This window comes from Branchiostoma floridae, chromosome 17, assembly GCF_000003815.2.
Source record: "Branchiostoma floridae strain S238N-H82 chromosome 17, Bfl_VNyyK, whole genome shotgun sequence".
In the NCBI taxonomy this organism is placed as follows: Eukaryota; Metazoa; Chordata; class Leptocardii; order Amphioxiformes; family Branchiostomatidae; genus Branchiostoma; species Branchiostoma floridae.
The window spans coordinates 12,205,964-12,228,240 of record NC_049995.1 but is presented as its reverse complement, the minus strand read 5'-3'; the positions used below and the strand labels follow the sequence as shown (position 1 = coordinate 12,228,240).

The 22,277-nt window shown below is 41.0% G+C and overlaps 2 protein-coding genes across 2 annotated transcripts in view; both read right to left on the bottom strand.

Moving 5' to 3' along the window:
• Positions 1-1,765: 1,765 nt before the first annotated feature.
• LOC118404519 (zygotic DNA replication licensing factor mcm3-like) lies at positions 1,766-14,909 on the bottom strand. Its single transcript, XM_035803647.1, has 21 exons — positions 14,777-14,909; positions 14,108-14,220; positions 13,511-13,633; positions 13,083-13,168; positions 12,501-12,631; positions 12,169-12,243; positions 11,598-11,761; positions 11,056-11,161; positions 10,610-10,740; positions 9,941-10,095; positions 9,428-9,501; positions 8,983-9,117; positions 8,571-8,660; positions 8,103-8,187; positions 7,140-7,269; positions 5,889-6,039; positions 5,027-5,167; positions 4,078-4,163; positions 3,726-3,793; positions 3,185-3,305; positions 1,766-2,694 (listed from the first exon to the last, which is right to left on the bottom strand). The coding sequence occupies exons 1-21, from the start codon at positions 14,843-14,845 to the stop codon at positions 2,493-2,495; spliced, it is 2,436 nt and encodes an 811-aa protein (XP_035659540.1). The 5' UTR covers positions 14,846-14,909; the 3' UTR covers positions 1,766-2,492.
• Positions 14,910-16,292: 1,383 nt separating this feature from the next.
• LOC118405075 (coagulation factor VII-like) overlaps positions 16,293-22,277 on the bottom strand; it is a 9,610-nt gene continuing 3,625 nt past the window's right edge. Inside the window, exons 4-11 of the mRNA XM_035804477.1 lie at positions 20,528-20,827; positions 20,239-20,358; positions 19,778-19,894; positions 19,308-19,391; positions 18,585-18,798; positions 17,673-17,944; positions 16,920-17,059; positions 16,293-16,710 (exon numbers count right to left, since the gene is read on the bottom strand). Coding sequence (XP_035660370.1) covers positions 16,540-16,710; positions 16,920-17,059; positions 17,673-17,944; positions 18,585-18,798; positions 19,308-19,391; positions 19,778-19,894; positions 20,239-20,358; positions 20,528-20,827 — 1,418 coding nt within the window. The 3' untranslated portion in view covers positions 16,293-16,539. The remainder of the gene's footprint in view (positions 16,711-16,919; positions 17,060-17,672; positions 17,945-18,584; positions 18,799-19,307; positions 19,392-19,777; positions 19,895-20,238; positions 20,359-20,527; positions 20,828-22,277) is intronic.

Sequence of the window (22,277 nt, the reverse complement as noted above, 5' to 3'; positions counted from 1 at the left end):
TTGTATTCGTAATGTTTCTTCTTTCTTCTTTCTCCTGTCAAATCTTCGGAACACGTTATCTCTGTCGTTCCTGGACCGAATGACTTGAAATTTCGCACAAAGGTAGAGTGGGCTAATACCCTTAGACGTTTTTTTCATTTTTTTCATATCTGCCTTTAAAATGATTTTATTGAGGTTTTTGGCAATTTTTATGTATATTTTGGCTCCCTGTACCCTGGTATTACAGTCGAATGACCTAAAATTTGGTAAAGAGATGCTTTAATAATATGCCCACATAGATTCAATAACAGTTTTGGAATATGGTACAAGAAATTGCTTAATTTTGTGACTTTTGGTCATTTTTTTTACAAAAAAGGATATTTTTGGCTCCTGTACCCTCGTTTCACAACCAAATGACCTAAATTTTTGTATAGGAGTGCCCTTTACATATGCGCACATGGATTCAACAACAATTTGGGCATACAGTACAACAAAATGCTTAATTTTGCGATTTTTTGGCCATTTTTTGTCAAAAATAGGACATTTTTGGCTCCTGTACCCCCGTTTCACAACCAAATGACCTGAAATTTGGTAAAGGGGTGCTCTTGATATTTATCCAAATGACCTATGTATAATTTTTGGCATAAACCACTTCAAAATGATATATTTTGGGATTTTGTGGTCATTTTCAAATGGCCAGAGAGGTCAATGACCTCAAGGTCGTTGACCCTCCACCTGCAATCTGCACGTGTACATGTCTATACAAGACCTATTTGGCAACCTTTCGTGTAGGTTGATTTAATATTCTGAGTAGGTTACGGCAGCCAATCAGCGAGCCTGTATATATCTGGAAGAGTCCATTCCTGCACGGAGGGGTTAATTTTTATTTTTAAATTCATATTTGGACCAATGATTATGTAAAGTCTTTTAGTGGGAGTATTTTTGGACTGGTCTATTTTGCAATTTTACATGGGATATGATGGAATAGTCCATTCTTGCACGGAGGGGGGGCATTTTTACAAAAGGAATAATTTTTGGACTTCCATGACTATGTCAAGGTCCTATTTTAGAGGATGTATTTTTGCACTGGTCCATTTTACATAGGGGTATCACAGGAAGTGTCCATTCTTGGACGGAGGGGGATTTTTTCAAATTCAGGATGGATGGGTGATGATTCAAAATTTTATTTCTAGCAGATTGAAGTGTTTTTAGACTGGTCTATTTTACCTTTTCATGCACGGGGGGACTCTTTTGCTGAGTCTAATTTTGAACTGGGTTTCTGATTCAAAGGCCATGTTTTCAGCGGGAGCATTTCTAGACTGGTCTATTGTGAAAACTCCAATGGGGTGCACTGAAAGAGTCCATTCTTGCACGGGGTATTTTTTTAAGATTCCTTTTTGGACTAAACTGTGCTTAGTAAAAGTGATTTTTAAGCAGAAGTGTTCCGTTTTCACACATGGGTGATTTTAGAACTGTCTACTGTTGCAACACTCCAACACTGTTGCATGGGGAGGGAGATGGCTGAAATATGCTGTATTTGCTCTCAAGCAAATGTCGGCCTTTCTAGTTTTCTTATAGAAATCTGTCCCAAATTCAAATACAAAAAAGCGACCCCATGGTAGCAATATGACAATATCTGAAAATACAATCCACACAAATGCAATCCTTAGCAATATAACAAGCTATATAGGGCTAACTACTGGTTTTCTTCCCGAAGCGAACAATATACACTGTATGTGATGCTATCAATGTGCACCCCAAGAATGGTGCATGGACGTACATGCTTGTCAGAGTAAAGCGATCTAACCATTCATATACTCCCCTTTTACAGACATTGAATTTTCTTCCACTCCTATAACTCCAAAGGATTTCTACAAATAGCTTTAGGAAATGTTTTGGAAGAGTATGAGTCAATGTTTACATTCCAGGGGAGAAGCAGACGGAAACATTGCCGTACCAAAGTGTAGGGAACAATACAGAGGAGTCAAAACATGTCAATGAAGTTTGTTAAGACTTGGAAGTGATCTCGCTCGGCAAACAACAGTGACGTAAACAAGGTGACGCAAACGGATGAGGCAAACACAGTCATGCACAAGTGAGACTAGTCAAACATGAAGTCCTACAATAACATGTCCCAAGTTTGTTTGCCCTGGCTTTGACCAATATCATACAATAATGAAGGAATTTCATATCTGCCTTAAACTTCTATTTTTGTATCCCTTGTTTTATTTTACAATTTCCCACCACATTTTACAACTAACAGGTTGTAATTCCTCACATGATTTTGGATGGTTACAATTCTTTAGTTTTTGAAACTTCTGGAATGTTATCTGAATAATCATGTAGAGACATCACAAGAATTCAAATGAGTTCAACTGACCCATCCCGAATATTTAAATGAGGAAGATGGTTTCATCCGACAGCATGACTTGGTTGTTGTCCATCATTTTGTCCAATGCGCTGAAAATTCAACACAAGAATTCAAACGAGTATGACTGACCCGTCCTAAATATTTAAATGAGGAAGATGGTCTCATCCGACAGCATGACTTGGTTGTTGTCCATCATTTTGTCCACGGCGCTGTTAATCTCGCTTTCCGAGAACGGATCGTCTGCGTGGTCGCTGTTGACGGCTTCCGTCACCCTCTTGAGGGGCAGGGATTCAGCGTGCTCCTTCTTGAAGACATTAAGGAGTGACTTCTGGAACATCTTAAGTCTAGGAGAAAACAAAAATTGCAAGGTTCAAAGATTGCACTATCAAAATAGTCTGTAATGTAAAAGAATACCTTTATTATTCCAAAAATCAATTATTCTGTTCCTTTTATAGTAAAATTTTTGACAATTCCAGAACTGCAAAAAAGTTTTGGGACATTTCATTAGGTATCTAAGTTAAAAGTATTCTCAAGCCTTTTGGCATATGGGGCAGTGTCCATCTCAATTTCTTAAGCCCTTAAGCCACTCAGTTATGCAATCACTACAACAGGGAGCTAGTCTACTAGCAGTGGTGTGTGTGTAACTACTATACTCTTTTTCATACTCATAGTCAAAGTTACTGAGTGCTAAGCAGAGAGAGCTGTCTTGTATGTAACACCTTAAAAGCCTTAGGCATGTCCTAGCCCAGATTTGAAAACATGGCCTCTTGAAAGCAAAACAAACATGCTACCAGTTCATGACATATCTGCCCAAAAGAATTGTTGTATAATCACCTGTCCTCCGACACCCCGTCCTTCGCAGCTGCCCCCGAAGCTGATGTGACGTCCATGGACTCGTCTGACTCCTTCTGACTTGGCTCCTTTCTCTTCTCACGGCGACGACCAATGTCTGGTACTGGAGAGATAACAGACAAACTTTAATACAAAAGACGTCTCCAGCTTTACGATTTTTTTCCGCCCCACTCATTGTTTGGGAGCCCATGTTCTTAGTTTTGTCGTTAACATTGCCATCAACTACATGTCATGATGTTCAGATTTTGGGGATGGATGAGCACATTTTTTGTTTCGTTCCAACAAGCAAATTTACGTCACAGGATGGAAGGACGACTCCTAGAAACAGGCCTGGATCTGAAACCTAAGCTTGAGTTGTAAAGAACAGAAAATTTTATATCTTTCAAAGTGAAAACCTTTGTAATGTTGTTTGTAAAGATAATATGATTCCTAAAATTGCTACAATCTTGAAGTGAAAGTTTTTTTTTTTTTTTAGTTGTTAAGTCATGCATTATTTAAGGTTACAAAGTGTTTACAAACATACCAGTTTCATCCTCATCATCATAGTAGTCATACGGGTCGTCAGGGTTACGGGGAGGGCGCTCCTTTCTCCTGTAACAGGAATATGATGTGTTAGATTAAACTGTAAATATTAAAATCAATATCATCTAAAGTATGTAATCATCATAACAACAAAATACATTTCCCTACGTTTGTGATCTTTAAAAGTTTAAGGCAAGACATATAAAGACTTTAAGATGTTCCTTGCTGCCTGCTACTCTTAACAAAGTCTACCAGAGCAACCTCATTCACAAGTTACAATGCTATCTGTGTAGTTCATATGTATCTGCAGTTACGATCAAAGTCACTAGGGGGCACAAGTGTACAGCACCCACCTCTTGGCAGGCTGTTCCTCATCTTCCTCTTCCTCATCTTCTGAGTCGGCCTCTCTCTGACGCTTCTTCTTCGCCTTTTCTAGGACCTAGAAAATAAAAACAAAGAAAGTTAAAAGTCTGTTATCTAATGCAGATGTTTTTTGCTTGGGTAGCAAAAAATCACTTTTGGACAAACATGGCTTTTTGGTCTAGCAGCATGACCTGGTTTTGTTTATTTGATTTGCACAACCAGTAAGCATAGTATGTGGGGAAGGACAACGTCAAGCCAACCATTCACACTTACGCCACATCTTCAGAAAAGACGATGGAGCCGCATGTTCCCCGTTTAGGAACTTTATTCGAACCAACACACAACAGTAAACTGTGTTCAGGCATAGCACTCCAGTTGTGTACAGTACATACAAGTTGCACAAGACCAGACTGTAAGGTTTGATCCACTCACACTGGAAGGACCCATACTCTTTTCGCGTTATGTTTTCTTGTGATGTGTTCTCCAATGTGTTCGAGGCATGGCTCTCATGCTGTGTACTGATATTTACTAAAAGACAAGACCTCCGGCTCTATGTCCCATCTAAGAGGACGTTCCTAACCCAAGCTTGATAGTACTACTCATTTTTACTGAGTCCAGTGAGAAAATAGATGAAGTGTCTTTCCCATTGGGGCTTCAAGAACTAGAGTGAACAGCACCAACAACAAGCCCACTCTGCCATGCCGTTGCTGTTCATCATTTGTGCCCACACTGAAAACCTTGATCCGCGGGGTGACCTTTATCCGTTGCCTTTAAAAACAGCACATTTAGGAGTATTAAGTCTGCTGACAGTGGTTTTCAAGATTCTAAACCACCGTCAGTCTACTCTATAACCCTAAAAACGTTTTTTGTACTAACAACAAATATAGGTTACCCTCGGATAAAGGTGAACCAGCGTTACAGTAAGTTGTAGCATCTCACCTTGTGGAAGATGGCAAACTGGACCATCTCGATGGCGGCCTCTGCGTCCTCCCGTGTGATGGTTTTGCTCATGCGAGCCTTCGCGTGCGCTGAGGCCAGACGGATCATTGTCTCCAGACTACGGGCAGTCACGGGCTGAGTCTGTTGGGAACATGGAATCAAGAATCAGTTATTTGTTTATTTGAACCTTAGTTTATTCATGAGAGCTCAAATCGGCCTGCAGGCACCTTTTTATTGAGGTCATAAGGGACAAGGCAAGGGTCAGACAATTAACTTATCTTCTAGTACTGCAAGGTTTCTACAGTATGTTTTACTTTTGCCATTAGTTATGGGCATGTAACAATCCTGGAAATAAATTTCACATCTAAGTTTGAAAAGATAGCGGGATTTTGTAAATCTAGTCAACCTCAAATCTTTGACTTTAATGTATACTTCAATTCTCATTCCCTTGGTTACTTATTTCTGTTCCATATTTCGTTGTCAGAGAGGTCTGACTTTGAGGCCATTCAAATTCCTCATGGCAAATTTGGAAATCAATCAAAGCGACTAGTCTTGAAGCATGGGTTCCATTATCTAAGTACCCTTTTATCCTTGTTTTGATTTGGTGCAAAAAGTAGAGCTGGGGCGGGTCAAGGGAGTGGTTCTTCCAAGAGTGACAATGCTCTGCCATTAGGATAATGATGCAAGAACAAGGCAATATTCTGAAGAGCCCCTAGTAAAAGCATTGACTAAACGACTTCCAACCCTTTCAAGACAGGGAACAATGGACAGTAAACCCAGTAGTGAGTGTGTGTGATTGCAGATGAATCACACAACACACAACACAAGAAGACAGTAGAATATGTACTACTACAGTACTCACCCTAGCCACATCGCTTGCCAGATTCTCCTGACTCCTGAGTTTGGAGTACTCGTCAGCGATGCAGTCCGAGGCCTCGCGGGTCAGCACGGGGCGCAGCGCCTTCGCTACGTGGATGTACTTCCTCATGAACTGCATACTCACGATCTTCTCTCTGGGGGGAAATTGGAAGGGAAAGTACTGTAAGGCCTAGGAAAAAAAATGTTGTGTTTCCTGTTTCCCTACCCTAGAAAATAGTTAGACATTTCAGCCTGCAGTACAAAAACTGCTTGTCCTAATGAAGGATAAACATTATTTGCTGATCTGATTTGTACCCATTATGCTCAAAACTTAAGTTTGACACCAAAAACTACATCCTCATTAGCTGCATGCTCACAATCTTCTCTCTGGGGGAACATTACATGCAAAAGAACTGTTAGAAATGTTTATCTCTTGCTTGATAAGATTATTTGCAATGACTGGAAATTTGGAAATCAGTGGAAAGTATCTCTGACTAGGCCACAGTAAGTAAATTCTATGGATGACATCCTGTGCAGTCTGCAAAAATAATGAGATAGGGGGAAAAAAACAACAAGAATATGAAACACAGATAATGCAACAATTACTGGACACAGTTTTTTGCAAAAGAAAAAAAATCTATGACATGTACTACTGTAAGTGATTGTATTCTCTTAACCACTATCACAACGAACAAGTCATGTCCCCCTAATAAGAACATACGTTTCCACTAGGGCTGGGTACCGGTACAGAAAATTCAGGTCCAGGTCCGGTTCCGGTCCAGAGAATCAGGTCCAGGTCCGGACCTGAACCTGGACCTGATTCAGTATGACTCATACCAATGGTGCATTTCACTACAAAGAAATCTGTTTGGTGAAGTATTAGACTTACACTGGCGTTTTAAAATCCTAACTGCACGCTAAATGCTAACTGCACCTGTACGATTGACTGTAAACCTTGGTAGAAATTACTATAAACTCTACTCTACTTCACTCTTGTCATTTTTTTCCAACTGAAAGCGCCAAAATGTGTGAATGCCTGATCAAATAATATGTTAATTTTCTAATCGGTCCAACATCCGGTCCACCTAACTTTTTCAGGTCCGGTTTTTCTGGACCGGTCCAATAAGAAAAACCGGTTTTGTACCGGTATGCTGTACCGATACTCAGCCCTAGTTTCCACAAACATAAGGCTACTTGTTTGAGACATTTACAGGAGACAAAGTTTTGTGCAAATGAAATAATCTATAATACATACTTCTTGTCCTTCTTCTGCCCGTGCAGCGTGCTGTCGTGTTTCTCATAGACAGACATCTCCTTCTCCTCTTCATCTGCAGCATCCAGGTCTGCTGTGGTCAGCACATCTACATCACTGCCCATGGGGAGAACTGGGGGGAAAGGGAAGACATCTTTGACATCATTTTCTTTTCTTTTTTTTAATGAGATTGTTCAAAGCAAGGTCATTACACCACTTCAAGGCAATGAAGTGAGTAGAGATAGCGGTGGACATTTGTTTTGAAGGTCAATAAGTTGTAGACAGGAGGGAACAGTTGTCGCCGAGAAAGTGTCAACCCGACTTGTGTCCACCATTGTCAGGGACCCCAGCAGTATAATGAAATACTGAATACTACCAGAACTCAGGCTTTTAGCCAGGTAGGCGTACAGGCGTACGCCCTGTTAAAAAAATAACTCAAATTGTACGCCCTTACACTGGGGAGCAGATCCTCTGACAAGCATGAAATTCACCAGATTGACCAGGGATGCTACAGGTCACATGTGGCTTGTCTGACAGTAAATTTGCTTCATTCCCCCAAATTTGCACCTCAAAATGTGGGAAATGGTGTTTCAGAGAGTTATAAATTTCAAAATTTTGTGAGTGAGGTTGTCCCCAGACCCCCTACAATACTCATGCCTGCAGCGCTCACCAAACGGGAAGAAAATTGGACACCCTATGATAAAATCCTAGCTAAAAGCCTGCCAGAACTACTATATCCAGAAATATTCCCTGGACAGCCATTGCAACCATGACCTGACAAAACCATGGTGTCACCTGCATTGTCTCCAGAAGGATGCCAACTGAAAATGAACAGTCACTACAAAAGGGCTTTCAAATCTCAGCTGCCTAAACAAAACCTGGCTCGAATTCCAGCTTTTTCAATCATATAAATCATAAAAATTACATAAGCACTTGTATAAACATAGAAGGAATCATTGCCCTTACCATCCCCATCTTGCTCTCCAGGATTTCGGTAGCGGTGGATTCGCAGCACGTGATCCGAGATCATACGATCATGTTCTGGATCCATCTGTGGCATATTCAATAACCATTATACCATGCAGTTAGATACAGAACTTCAACCAGCCATACAAAACAGAAACTATACTGTATAAAATAAATGATCAGAGATAGCACGCCCGGATAATGATGATGAGAGATAGCAGATCTTACCCTTTAACTGATGAAAATAGTAATGATGTATGGCAATGCTGCATTGTGTATACATGTATTGAATCACAGAAACACACACACACAGATACATGCACACATACAGAGGCAGTCACTCACAGATAACCCAAAACAAGACCTGTATATCTTATGCTCTTGTAGTCTGTTGTCTACATTTGAACTCTGATAGATCTTAAGGGTATCCCAATAAAACCAATAGACCAAACCAAATTGTTCACTCACCTTGTCCAAAACAATGAACAGCAAGTCAAAACGGGACAGGAGGGAATCCTGCATGCCGATGTTGTCCATCGGGGTCTTGTACTGGTCATACTGAAAAATATAACCCCAAAACAATAAATATCAAATGGACTAATAATCAATAACGTTAGATGACTTATTTCAGGTGACTACAGGTGAGCCTACTGAACAGATCCACTTGGAAGTGCGCTGTGAAGACTTGCCGACTGCTGCCTACCCATGTGTCAGCGAACCCAGCAGCAGTATAATCAAATACTGGATACTACTACATGGGTGACGGTGTCACAATTTGTTCCCACAAAGCTTGCTTGTTACTCAGAAGAAAAATCTTATCTGTAGAACAACAGTATAGAACACTGAGATTTACAAATAATTAAAAAGACGTCACACATACCCTTCCATACACAGGGTTGGCCGCGGCCAGCACAGAGCAGCGAGCGTTGAGCTTGGCGTGGATTCCCGCCTTAGCGATGGTGACACGACCCTGTTCCATCACCTCGTGGATAGCTGTACGGTCCATGTCTGTCATCTAGAAAACACGAATGTTACAATTTACCTTGATCATTATGAATACTTAAGAGTATCGTACGTTAAAAATGCCACCACTTAGTTTTCAATGATTCCTTATTACTTTTCCATGACTTTTACTAACACTTTAATTAGAGACACTCGAACTGAATATAACAACTCAGAAAAAAAATCAGCCTTGACAGGGATCTGTGGAGTGAAGTATGCACTTGCCTAGTCCCAACTAAGTGTTGATAGATAGATCCATAGATTACTTTTTCATAAAGGATACCACTGTTTCTAAAAGAGAACAAACAACGAACAGCTCCTACCTTGTCGAACTCGTCGATACAGACCACACCACGATCAGCCAGCACCATAGCTCCCGCCTCCAGACGTCGCTCACCTGAAAGAACACAGAGGAATAAGCTCCAATAGAAGTATATTTGTCACTTAAATCAAGTAGTTATTGGACAAGCTATAGAAACCCATTGATCGATGAAATTGCTTAGTGGGCAGAGTGCTCCCCTTGCAGTCTTTTAAAATGGTATACAACATATGTATGCTGCTTTCTCTGCTTAGCAGGCAGCATTTGGGAAAGAGTATGGAAGTTGAACAAAGACCAATCCCCTACTGCAGTGACTGCACAAAGCTGTGTAGCCCAGAGCTACAGAAATGAAGATGGATGCCATCTTGTGTAGGAAGGACTTTTTAAAACTATTGAAGCTTAAATAACTCCAGAAAACGTGTCACGTACATGCTTGAACACTTGATTTTTTCATAGGGGCATCAGAGGCATTAAAATATCAGACTGAGAGATACAATTTACTTTACTAGTTCAGTACCTGTTTCTTGGTCAGTCGTCACGGCAGCAGTCAGACCCACTCCAGACGACCCCCGTCCCGTGGTGGGGATGGCCCGAGGAGCCGTGTGCAGAACGTACCGCAGCATCTGGGACTTGGCAGTGGACGGGTCTCCGATAAGGAGGACGTTGATGTCCCTGGGAAAAGCAGAACTGACTTTAAAACACATGGAAAATCTAGAAAATTTAAGACTCTAAACACAGTTAAATCTACTTTCTAGATCTTTTATGTACAATTCAATCTCTACAACTGGATAAAAATGAAGATTTACTTCTGGACATTTTGAGAGTCATCCATCACTTTTCTTCAGTGTCACTAGAATGAACTGACAGAACAATTCAATACAAGTACTAATGGTTGAACAAATAATGTTGAACATGTAAGGATTGCATGGTTGGGTCCCTAGAAAAACCTGTTAACCCTAGACTTTTTTGGGGGTGGGAAGAGGAGTCACATAGCTTGCAGCTAGAATTTTTCTTCAGTCTGCTTTCAATTGAAGTTAAATCACTGCTTGTCCTATCTAAGAAAGACAAGTGTTCTCATGCATTTCAGGACTGAAACTGGAAACTCAGCATTTTTTTTACCGGATACTACTACAGCTACTGCATACAGATGTCAGAGGGAATGGAACCCATGAACTTATGTACTCACCCCCTGAGGCGTGTGCCGTTAGTCAGAACCTTCTCACACCCACCCAGCAGCATACACAGGACCGCCTTCTTTATGTACTCATGTCCATGGATGGTGGGAGCCATGGACTTAGCCAGGATCTCAAAAACATCCTGGAATATAGAACATAGGCAATGTTAGAAATACCTATATCAGTGGGAGCAAAGCTATCAGATCCATTCATTTGGAAATATGTTTTTGCATAACAGTGTTGGCATTGATCAAACTCAATTCTCTAACTCTGTCAGTTACCCTACAAAATTTGAAAGAAAAAAGTTAAAGAGATCTAACAAATTTCAGATATCCAGGTATTAAAAGAAAGTCTTGAGAGACCTCAATAACACTGTAAGTAACACTGTTTTTTATGTGGTGGTCTTGGGGTACATGACGATGAGTGTTGCTGTTATATAAAATGTCTTTTTCCACACCTTTTTGGACTTGCTGAACTTCTTGATCTTGGCGACGTCATCTGCGGAGAACGATGGTGCGACCTCCTTACTCATCAACTTCACGTTGTTAGCGATCATGATGGTTCTGTAAGAAACAGAAATTTACATAAATGTCATTGTTGGCCGCCTTTTAAACAATAGAAATCAATTTGATTGTTGACCACCATAAACATAGTCTTGAGAGATATCACTGCAGCAATGGTCTACTGGGTTGAGTGCTTGCCCAAAATACAGAAGATCTTTGCTAACTACTCTGCTCTTATGCGAAAAAGTATAAAGCTGAACATTACACACTACTAGTGGACAAGCTCCTACTGTGTGAGTGTGTGGCCAAAGGGCTAGAGAAATGAAGATAGGCATTGCCATTCACACTATGGTTAATTCATGGTATGAAAAAGATTTTGACTTGTTTTTAAAAACATAGACAAGGGCTAATGTATGCTTTTATTCAATGGCCCAAAATATTTGACCAGTACTAATTGTTACTGAACAGCCCCCATATAAGAAAGTTTTTCCCCCACCTGAAGGTACCAGAAGTGAAGCCTCCCTTCTTGGACGGCAGACAGCGGTACAGCCCGATGACCTGCACACGGTCGCCGGGTTTGCACGCGTCCACAAGATCATCATCCGCCACAATGTCCACTGACCGCGGGAGCTGGCCGGCTGGAGCTTTCTCTGGCATTTCCTACCACCAGAAAAAATTTTTTTAAATAAGAATGTTATAAAAATTATGATTCTAATATCTAAAATATCTTTAAAAATTCAGAAGTTACTCAGCCACATACATGTAATACCCGTCAACAAGTACCAAACAAATTTTGGGACTTTCATTCTATTGGCACAAAAAAAGTTATTTTGGTACAAGTAAATAGTGGTGACATATACTTGATATTTAAATTTGACATGATTTCTTTTTTTCAATTTTCATTGGCCATTCCTCCACAAAATCATGACAATGCAAATAAGGTAAGAATTTTCCATGGAAACTTCAAGATCAAAATACGGGTGTTGCCACCATGAAGCCACCATGAACAAAGTTTGAAGATTTCTACATACGAGGTTGAAAACATACTCAGTACATATCTGCCATACCTGTATGGTGAAGGTTTGGTGGTCTTTGTAGGCAGACAGGCCAAACTCTGTCTCTAGTGGGTTGTTGTCCTCATCCTGCAGAAGAAAATATTTATTATGTTATATTACTTTTAAAGTCGATGCTTTCAAGGCCTTCTCAAGAATGATTTGAACACTGAAGTATGCATACCTCAGGTATTGTTTATGCTGCATTTATTTTAGTAAATCTCTTTTAAATTCACCATTTATTAAATGTGTCAGTGCTAGTGTACCCAATGGTCAACCTTAGAGGGATTGAGAACAATCATGTAGTTGTGTAAAGTGCTAGCAAAAATTGAAACACAGACACAAACCTTGGTGGGGTACACGGCACTTGAGGGAAAGGCATCCAGAGAGGTCAGATCAGTGTAGCGGCGCTCGATGGTCTTCTTCGTGGCTGGACAGTAGTGCACGCTACGAACCACTTTAGTACGCACAAGGGAACCTACAAAATACATTTAATAATCACCTCTGAATTCGTTATAAGTGTTGTTATAAAAAGTAGAGTGTTAGATTTAGTACAGTGGTTTTATGTTCAGCCAGCTTTCACCGCTAACTCATCACACATGCACTGTGTTACGAAAAATTGTGTCACCCACAAACATAAAAGACAAATACTTTTTCCTTCTGCTGCTAAGTCATATATCAATTTACTGTACATGTACTTCACTAGAATAGACAACTTTTTCTCCTCATTTTAAATTAAGCTAAAAACAACATTGCGGCATATCACATGTACAAAAAATTATTTTTTGCCTTATCATCAATATCGAAGAACATAGATCTTACTGTTGGTTTTGTATTTGAGCTAAACCAATATATTTTGTAAGGTAAAGACCGATGGCTGAATAAATTAACCATCCTTGGCAAATAAATATCATTGAGGTGAAACTTACACTTGGTGACGATCCCCTCCACACACACCAGGTTCCCAAGGTAAGAAGACGTGAGGGTACGTGGGGTCACATGTTTGGCACCAAAACTGGCGAGAAGCAAGGGAAAAAAATTTTAAAAAATTTCCAACTCATACATATTCTGTTAATTTGACTGACGTACACAAATATTTTTTAGATAATGACAAGGGCCATAATTTCACTTTCTGCAACTTATGACCCACTGCTTACTGGAGTCATGTGTTCTATCTGCATAATGTGCATATACACAGAAGCCATGGATTGCTCTTCCTTGGTGGAGCTGATACGTCAAAAGGTGATCCAGCTTTTCCTTGTATTAGAAATAAGCCTTGCTTAGAAGGTCTTTTTACACTTCTCTATCCAAATCTTAGGTTAGTGTTGGTTAATTACAAACAAATGTAATACCTTACCTTCCTTCGAATCCCACAAAGAATTCCTCATGCTGTTTGGCGTACGCTGTGTCAGCCGTGGCCACGAAGTCCTTCAGCGCCTTCTGGAAACACACCAACTCCTCGCAGCCAGCAGACAGCAGGCTGGAACCAGGAGAAACATGCAAGACAATCAGGAATAGCATAATTTGCTACTCCTTGAAGAACAGTTGCACGAACACACAAAAGAAAGAAACTACACTGCTCCCTCTTTTTGAACATACAGAAAGCATGCACACGCACACATACACACAGACACAGTTATATGCCAATTGTTCCTTTTCTGTCTTTAAATTAACCAGTTTTTCCCTTCCCATATGATACACAATGATGCGCCTATTGGGTCAGTTAGTCCTCACTCATAGGGAGCAATTGGGCTGCTTTCAATCATGATGTTTCTGACCTAGGGCGAAGAGTTGCTGTTACAGTTACAATCGTGCAACCCGTAACCTTGAGTGGCCTTCAGGGCTTGTTACGTGGTGACCATTAAGTAAAAAATAAAAAAAATTAAAAAATAAAATTTCAAACAAAATAGCTTTTTCACAGTTAACATGTTAACATGACTGGATGAAGACTTACGCGTTGGCACGTTTCTCGTTCTTCTTGCGCAGTTCGTTGATGTTGACGATGAGGCGGAAACCGTTGTTGGTCACCATGTCACGCACCTTGTCCGTGTAGGTCCCATCTGTCTCCTGTTACGGAATGGAGAATTAATCACACTTTTTTGGAGTGTCCAGAGCAGAGTAGAAAACCTAGAAAAGTGACTGGTTGAACTTGAAATGCGATTTTACTATTGAACCTGAACATAGATTTCTCAGCTTATAATGAAAATAAATAAATGTACCTTTTTAAATTAAACAGTGATATGCCAAAGATATACAACATATCATCTGAATTTCATCGTACTATTCGCAATCATCAAAAGAAAACAACAACCAAAATTATAATTTTTGTTCATGCCCCCCTCCCATTCTAGAAGCAAAATGTAACGTTATGACTTAAAATAAGCAACATGGCGTTTCAAATAACAGCTCCAACAAACACCGATAGAAAACTACATATCAAATGTCAAAATAAAGGAACCTTCGTCTATTAAAGGACTTAGTTCGTCTATGCAAAAATCAAATTATGTCAAATTCCGAAGACCGAGGCGAGGGAAAACATGCATGCTTATCACGGGGCCACACAATATTTCCGACCACAAAGGCGACTAGAAAAATAATATTAACAAAAGATTCCTTTGCTTACCGCGTCGTCTAGAAAGTCCAGGTATTCTCTCTGGACGTCCCTCAAATGTTGGTCCACATCTGTATCCATGTTGTTCTCGAAATGTGTGATTTTTTTAGCTGAAACGTAGCACAAAATCTAGCACAGTGCACAGTTCGACTCTGTAAAGGCCAGCAGACTTCGCGCCAAACTGGTCAGCTGATCAGTTGGATTGTGCGACTCGTGCAAGGTTAGGGGTCCTCAGTATAGATTTTGTACTTAATTCGAGTATCATTGTTCATAAGTTAGCTAATACATAGTTTTAAGATCATATTACAATATATGTATTCACAAAACTAAACAATTTGTCAATTATATCAGAGTAAACGTCTTTAGGTAATAACAGATATTACCGACACCCCTATCGTAGGAATACTAACACTTGGCGCCATTTAAACCATGTGAACAGACTGTACCATTATAACAAGTAGACGTATTCGCAATTTCATTTCTTATTTAAGTCCCAAAACGACAATAATCTGCGTAACTATTTGCAGTTGTAAGATATTCCATATCTAATATTTTATGTTATTGCATTTTCCGTATAATACGAGATGCTTATAATTTGCTTTTTTTGGATTCCGAATACTGTTCTTGTTTTAATTGTCCCCTTTTTAATAGAATCGTCTGATAGCCTTTAACCCATTTGGCGGGAAAAAGTCGCATGCACTTTCAACATGCTTTATCTTGCTCTCAAAATAAATTTAATACTAAGTTATTAGTCTCTACTACGCTGGCAAGTAGGGATAATGACTTGCCAGGGGAGTTTTGCAACCAGGGTTTGTATTGTCCGGAATGTCGTGGACTGACTCTCCTAGTCGATTGTTAGTCTGTGTAACGCAAACTCCGCCATCCGGAGCTTGTAGCCTCCTACCCGCGCGGCAATTACGACGGGCCTGAGAAGCGCGATTAAATCAGGCTAGTCGATTGTGTGCCGAATTCTATCTGTATTAAACGTTGCCCTTTTTGATAGGGAAGCCTGGTGGAGGCTAGGAAATATATCGTGTTACACTCACAATGTCGTAAAATGATTTTTTGCCAAGTTAGCATACCAGGGGTGCCGAAGCATTTGCACGAACCTTATGAAATTCGTACGTATCTTTTGTGATACGCACGAATCACTATGCGAAAACGTACGAACTTTGTGTAATACGCACGAATGTTATGTGATACGTACAAACCATATCATGCAAACCGGCTGACCGCTACGTTGGGAGAAGGTATGTTTCTGAGTGTTCTACCGGTGATATTTTTTATTAAAATCATTCTTTATTCATAGATATCACTATATTACACAGTTGTCTCAAATATATTTAAAATCACAGTATTCTGTTTTTCAATTACCAAAATAAATCACTATAGTAATTTCTTAACAAATTACCGTCTACGTTTACTTGCAGTATTACGATGTGATTTTCCTATGCTGCGATGGTACTTTCTTTATACAAGTATATAGAAATAACAAGTCTGACAAGAAGGCTTCAATGATCTCATGTGTTGTTTTTCCTTTCTTTTTATTCACGAACTCAACAGAGGATGGTAATGCAAGTTCATCTTTATCCGTTGGGTAACCTATATCCGTTGCTTTTGATGTCACGTTGACGGACGTTGGTTTCCAATTGCAATATTTTCAGTATATTGCTGTTAACAACTACCACCCACCTACACACCCTGTTTTTTTAAAACAATGGATATAGGTTACCCCGCGGACAAAGGTGAACTTGCGTTAAGTGTTAACAGCTAGATCAGTTGGTGGCCATTTTGTCGTTGATCCAGCCCACGAAGCTGTGTACCCTGGTGAAGATCCCCGGTTTGACGTGGGCGCCACACGGATTCTCACCCCAACTGATTATACCGGTCAGTTCCCAGGTGGACAGGTCAGCAGATGGACAGGCCATAGGGCCTCCAGAATCTCCCTGCAAATCACAGACGTAACATCGGAAATATGGGATAAGAACGTCTCACAACACATTCATATAGACCCACATGGACACTCGGTCTCACTGGACAAACACATTCATATAGAGTCACCATGACATGTGTGTATCAGAGTTAAAGAGAATTGTCCCTTTTTTACAGACTTTGCTCAAAATTCCCTTTGTGCCCCACAAGTATAACGACATACCTCACAACCACTTACTCCCGCTTGTTCGGCACAGAGCATGCTCTCTGGGTAATAGCTGATTATCCAATGAGCGGAACAGTAGCTGTCGTCCTTGATCGATACTCGGGTTTGCTGCAATGTTGTCGCCATTATGTTGTCACCTTTAGAAAGTTAAGACGTGGTATATGGAAAAATCTTGTTAAAGATAGATGATCCCAAAAACCCTTTAGCAGGCTATAACTAGCAGTGCATGTCGATGCAATACAGTCTGTTGTCTCCTGACAATGTCATACGGTTTCATTATTCAAATTGCTGACCTAATATTGCTCTGAACTCGTGATTTGTCTCGTGTGTGACGTCAGCAATGGGTCAAAAGTTTTAAGAAGTCGCCTATATTGACCCCCAGTTTTGGAGAACAGTTTGATATTTTTACGATAATAATATAACAAGTACACTGTTACCCTGGAAGCCAGACTTTTAGGATCTTTTAGCAGGACTGGCAGAGAATTTGTTCGGCAGCCAAGGCAGGTATTCCCGACGAGGACCTTACATAAGGACTCTGGAAATGAGTAATGCAGGGTGAGAACCAGGCCGACAAACTCTCACCCTGCATGACTCCTCCCTTACCTTTTGTGTATTTTGTCATCTTCTAAGTCATACTTTTAGATATTACGCAATATCTAAATTATAAAACAATGGAGAAAATAACAAAACAGTGACGCAGTGACGCAAGCTTGATGCAAGTGCAGTGAGAGTGCACCTTAAGAAAATCACCTTGTGAATCGAGCGCAGTGGCACCCCAGCCGGTTATGTAGCAATCAGTATTGATTGGCGTCGGGCCGGTCGGCAAGCAGATAGGGCTGACCTTCTGTGTGATGGTCACGGGATGGTCCAGTTTCAGCAGGGCGACGTCGTTGTACGTGTGAGGGACGGCAGAGAACTGCTCGTGCATGATGAGCTTGATGACTTGTCTCTGCTGTTCAGCCGTACCGTCCACATCGTGGAGCCCGAGCTTGACTTTCCAGTGGGTTGTGTGCTCATTCCCTCTGGAGTTCAAAATGAAAATTTGATTAGCCCTATAGTGTTTGGACACAGGTATCTTCAACATCCTTTTTCGGCCGGCATTTTGATGTTGATAACTTTGCTGATAACGTATTGTTTTATGATTTTTGTGTTCCTGTTAAGCCCTCATTTACATTCATTTCTTGTAACACACATTCAGAGCCTCACCAACACTTTGCTAAGACCAAGAGACACTGCTTCCGACTTCCGTCACTTCCCAACAAAGAGCTTACCTTTCAATATCAAAATGCTAGCCGTGGGGACTGATGCATCGATATTGAAGCAGAGTTAAGTTAATTAATCATAGTCACAAACACTTGTTTGAAAAATAGAATAAAGAGACTCTTTTTACACAACCATTGCTTTATTCTCACCAACGTTTCGGTGACCACCATCTTCTTCAGGGCAATTCTGATTGGTTCACATTATGATCACATCTGAACTATGAGCAGTGACACCTGCCCTGCAGTACAATGTGAACCTGTTAGAATCGTCCAGAGAACTGACCGAAACGTTGGTGAGAATAAAGCAATGGTTGTGTAAAAAGAGTATCTTTATTCAGTGACGTACCAACCGGATGAACCTATTCACGGATGTTCGAAAAATAGTTCAGGTAGCACTTACTCGTCCAAACAGTGTGCTGCTGTAAGGACCCACTGGTCGGAGATGAGCGAGCCGCCACAGACGTGGATCCCGCCAGCGTTGACCAGACGAAGGCTGACCTGCCAAGGCCAGGAGAAGGCAGTCGACTCGACACCTCCATGGATCTTCCCAGTGGCAGCGGGCGGAATCGAGGGGATCCCGCACTCGTCAGAAGTGGACGCTGTTCCGTTGAAACCTTCAAGTGGTGGAACGTAACAGCAAGCAGATCGGTAAAGGTGGTATCTCACTGAACTTGGGACACCAGTGCGGCACTGCGGGGTTCAAAAGATTACTCAACGAATTTCAGAGATATAAAACGAATTTTCTTACGTTTTGTGTATTTTGTTGTCTTCTAAGTTATGCTTTTACGTATTACGCAATATCTAAATTGTAAGAAAATCGACCAAAACACAACAGTGCCGCAGTGAACGAACCCCGCAGTACCGCACCCGCATCGGTGCCTCAAATGCAGTGAGATACCACCTGTAGTTAATGTTTTTCAAATTCAATAGATCTACATGTGGTTAAATTCTTAATTAAAAAAGAGCTTCCAACATAGCAGACGTAATCTTTGAGGAAAATACATTTCACTTGACACAGATTTTACCTTGATAAACATGGATTTATATGTTTGTTAAAATCATTAACACATAAGAGATGCAGTAATAACCGAAAATGTTTCTCCAGATGATAATCATATATTACCATATGGAAGACAGACGTAGTAACCAGGATGATTCACGCACTCATAGCCGGAGTTGCAGATGACTGTGTCACACTCATTCTTATCTGGTGTGGAAGTGATGAAAAGGCATTAAGTAGTAGGAAACTGAGCCTAAAATACATACATTATCGACCAGAGGTCTGGACTAGGCTTAAGTACATAATTGATACTCCATACAGCCCTATCTTAGACATTGCTTGTTCTAAGTTCACGTAAACGATACCACTAGTCTCTCGTTAAAATGTCCATAGAGCAATATAATGTAACCAGCCAGTTGGTTTCCATAGGAGTACAGACGAAACTAGTATATCCTGCACGGCTCGACAACAATGAGCCTAAGAATAACGCAGAAACTTTAGTTCGCAGAAAGTAAGATAATTGGTCAACTGTTAGACTAAGTACATTTCCCATTGATCACAGCATTGGTATACGACAAAAGGTTATTACTCACCCACTTCACACTCGTTCCCTTCCCATCCAGCGGTGCATGTGCAGGTGTACGAATCGGCCACGTCCGTGCAAACCCCGCCATGTTGGCAAGGAGTCGAAGCACAGTTGACCTGTAAAGCTTGTTTGAAAAATGTAATGGAAGAAACATAAATGGACTAAAAAAATGCTTCTGAAGACAACAGTAACACATTGATTATATGTCTGCATGAACACTTTGAAAATATGCGTAGTCAATTTGTTAGTGACCCTGCCTGTGAACCAAAAAGCCGTGAGTTCAAATTCCAGCTGTGTAGCTCACTCGACTTGCACGCGAATGGAAAGGGTTGCAGTCCTTAGAATGAAGCGTTAAGCCTAACTGTTCATTGTGTTTGTCAAAAAAAAAAGCTAGGGGGATTTGCACAATGCACAATGAAGCTGTAGATACTGTAGATAGCGTCTGTTGTCTACTGGTTGTTTACTTACATATACTTATTTCACAGTTGTCTCCTTGCCATCCAGCCGCACATGAGCACGAGTAGGAGTTGTGCTGGTCGGTGCAAACTCCGCCATTCAGACAAGGAGTGGAGGCGCAGTCATCGATATCTGTAGAAGTTTAGAGATATTCATATTAGGGACAAGTTATTCATTAGGTGCTTACAGCAAAGGACCAGGCGTTATGACACAATATGCACCGAAGAACAGATAGGTCATTAACTAATCTCCAAGCAGATCCTACAAAATACTTAGTAGTATCAAAGCTTGCCAAGCATACCGGTGCATTCTGCTAGAACTCTGGGAAATGGCACCCACGCACTCCCGTCCCACAGTTTCCACACAGCCTCGATCTGTTCAGGGTAGAGGTGGATGTCGTCTGTCGTTAGACCACGGAAACCGCTCCCAACAGTAGGGCCAACCATCCACTCATCGAAGGGTTCGTAGAAGTAGAGAAAGTCTGGTGACGTGTCACTAGAGTACACGGGGCGGTCATCACTGATGGCGTCAGTCAGACTGTAGGTGGTCATGGCGGCCTCTTGAGAGTGGCTGGATCCAGAGATAGTGATTTGACGACACTCTGAAAAAGATGAATAAAACTTAAACCTTAACAAAAATCGTCCTCATGAATCACTTTATAGATAATGCAATTCACGTGACTTGTCACAAGTGGAGTATGTGTCTGTGATTCACCAGACGCAAGCACAAAGTAATACAAATCTATTCGATATTTGAAATTAGTTTTTAGAATATCTTTTTTTCCTTACATGAAGACTGTACAAGGAAGCCTGAGTACCATTCGGATAGTAGTTTGATCCGACGTTTATTATACACTGTATACAGTCGCTTCTTGCTCCGACTTTTATCATACACTATATACAGTCGCTTCTCTACAGAAGCAAACATTATAAGGAGCGACTACTATCCGGATGGTACCCAGGCTATATAAAAGGATGAAATAACAGGCTCTGCAAATTACTAGATTGTAAATATTACACGGCCTACACGAACTAGGCTGCATTGGGAAGTTAATGCTATAGTCTCTACCAGACTCCCGCCTGGCTTATAGTAATAGTAGTAGTAGCAGGGGCAACTCCTAGTCCACAAGAACCAGCCCCAGAGAGGAAAGAGAAAATTAAGTGGCCAAGGGCGAACAACAAGGAGGAATGGGAGAAGTTAGATGACGATTTACATCAGATCCTCGAGCAGGGGCTGAAAGGCGACGTAGAGAGGAAACTTAACCAGTTCGGCAACTTAGTGTACAGTTACTGCAGCGAAAGGTTCGGCACGTACAAGAAGGAGGGAAAAGAGGCCCGCGAAAAACAGACGAGTCGCAGAGAGAGAGAGATTGCAATATTGGTCCGCAGACGTCGCCAGTTGAGGAAGAGATGGCGTAAAGCAAAGCAAGAAGAGAAGGAAGGTCTAGAGCCGTTATGGGAAGAGATTAAATCGAAGTTGAAAAGCCTTAGGAGAGCCGAGAGACTCAGAAGGAAGCGTAAAAGGAAAGCAAAAGAGAGAAACCAATTCTTCAAAAACCCATACAAGTTTGCTAGAAACTTGCTTGAGGAAAAGAAGGGAGGCTCTCTTCAGATTTCTAGGGAAGATTTGGAGTTGCATCTCAAACAAACGTACAGCGATCCCCAGAGAGATGAAGAGTTGGGGTCGCCAGGTTACGTACCCAGACCAACTGAACCCGAAATACCCTTTGATGTATCCCTCCCCAGGTGGAGCGAGTTGGAGACGGCTGTCAAGAAAGCGAGGGCTGGTTCAGCACCAGGGCCAAACGGTGTGTCCTATCAGATATACAAGAAGTGTCCAAAGGTTGTGAGACTGCTCTGGAAGCTTTTTAGAGTTGCATGGAAGAAACAGTGTATCCCTAGTGCTTGGAGAAGAGCAGGAGGAGTACTGATCCCAAAGGAGAAAGTTTCTACAGACATCAAGCAGTTCCGAAATATATCACTGTTGAATGTAGAGGGAAAGCTGTTCTTCTCCATCTTAACAAAGCGGATGATAACCTACCTGCTCGCCAA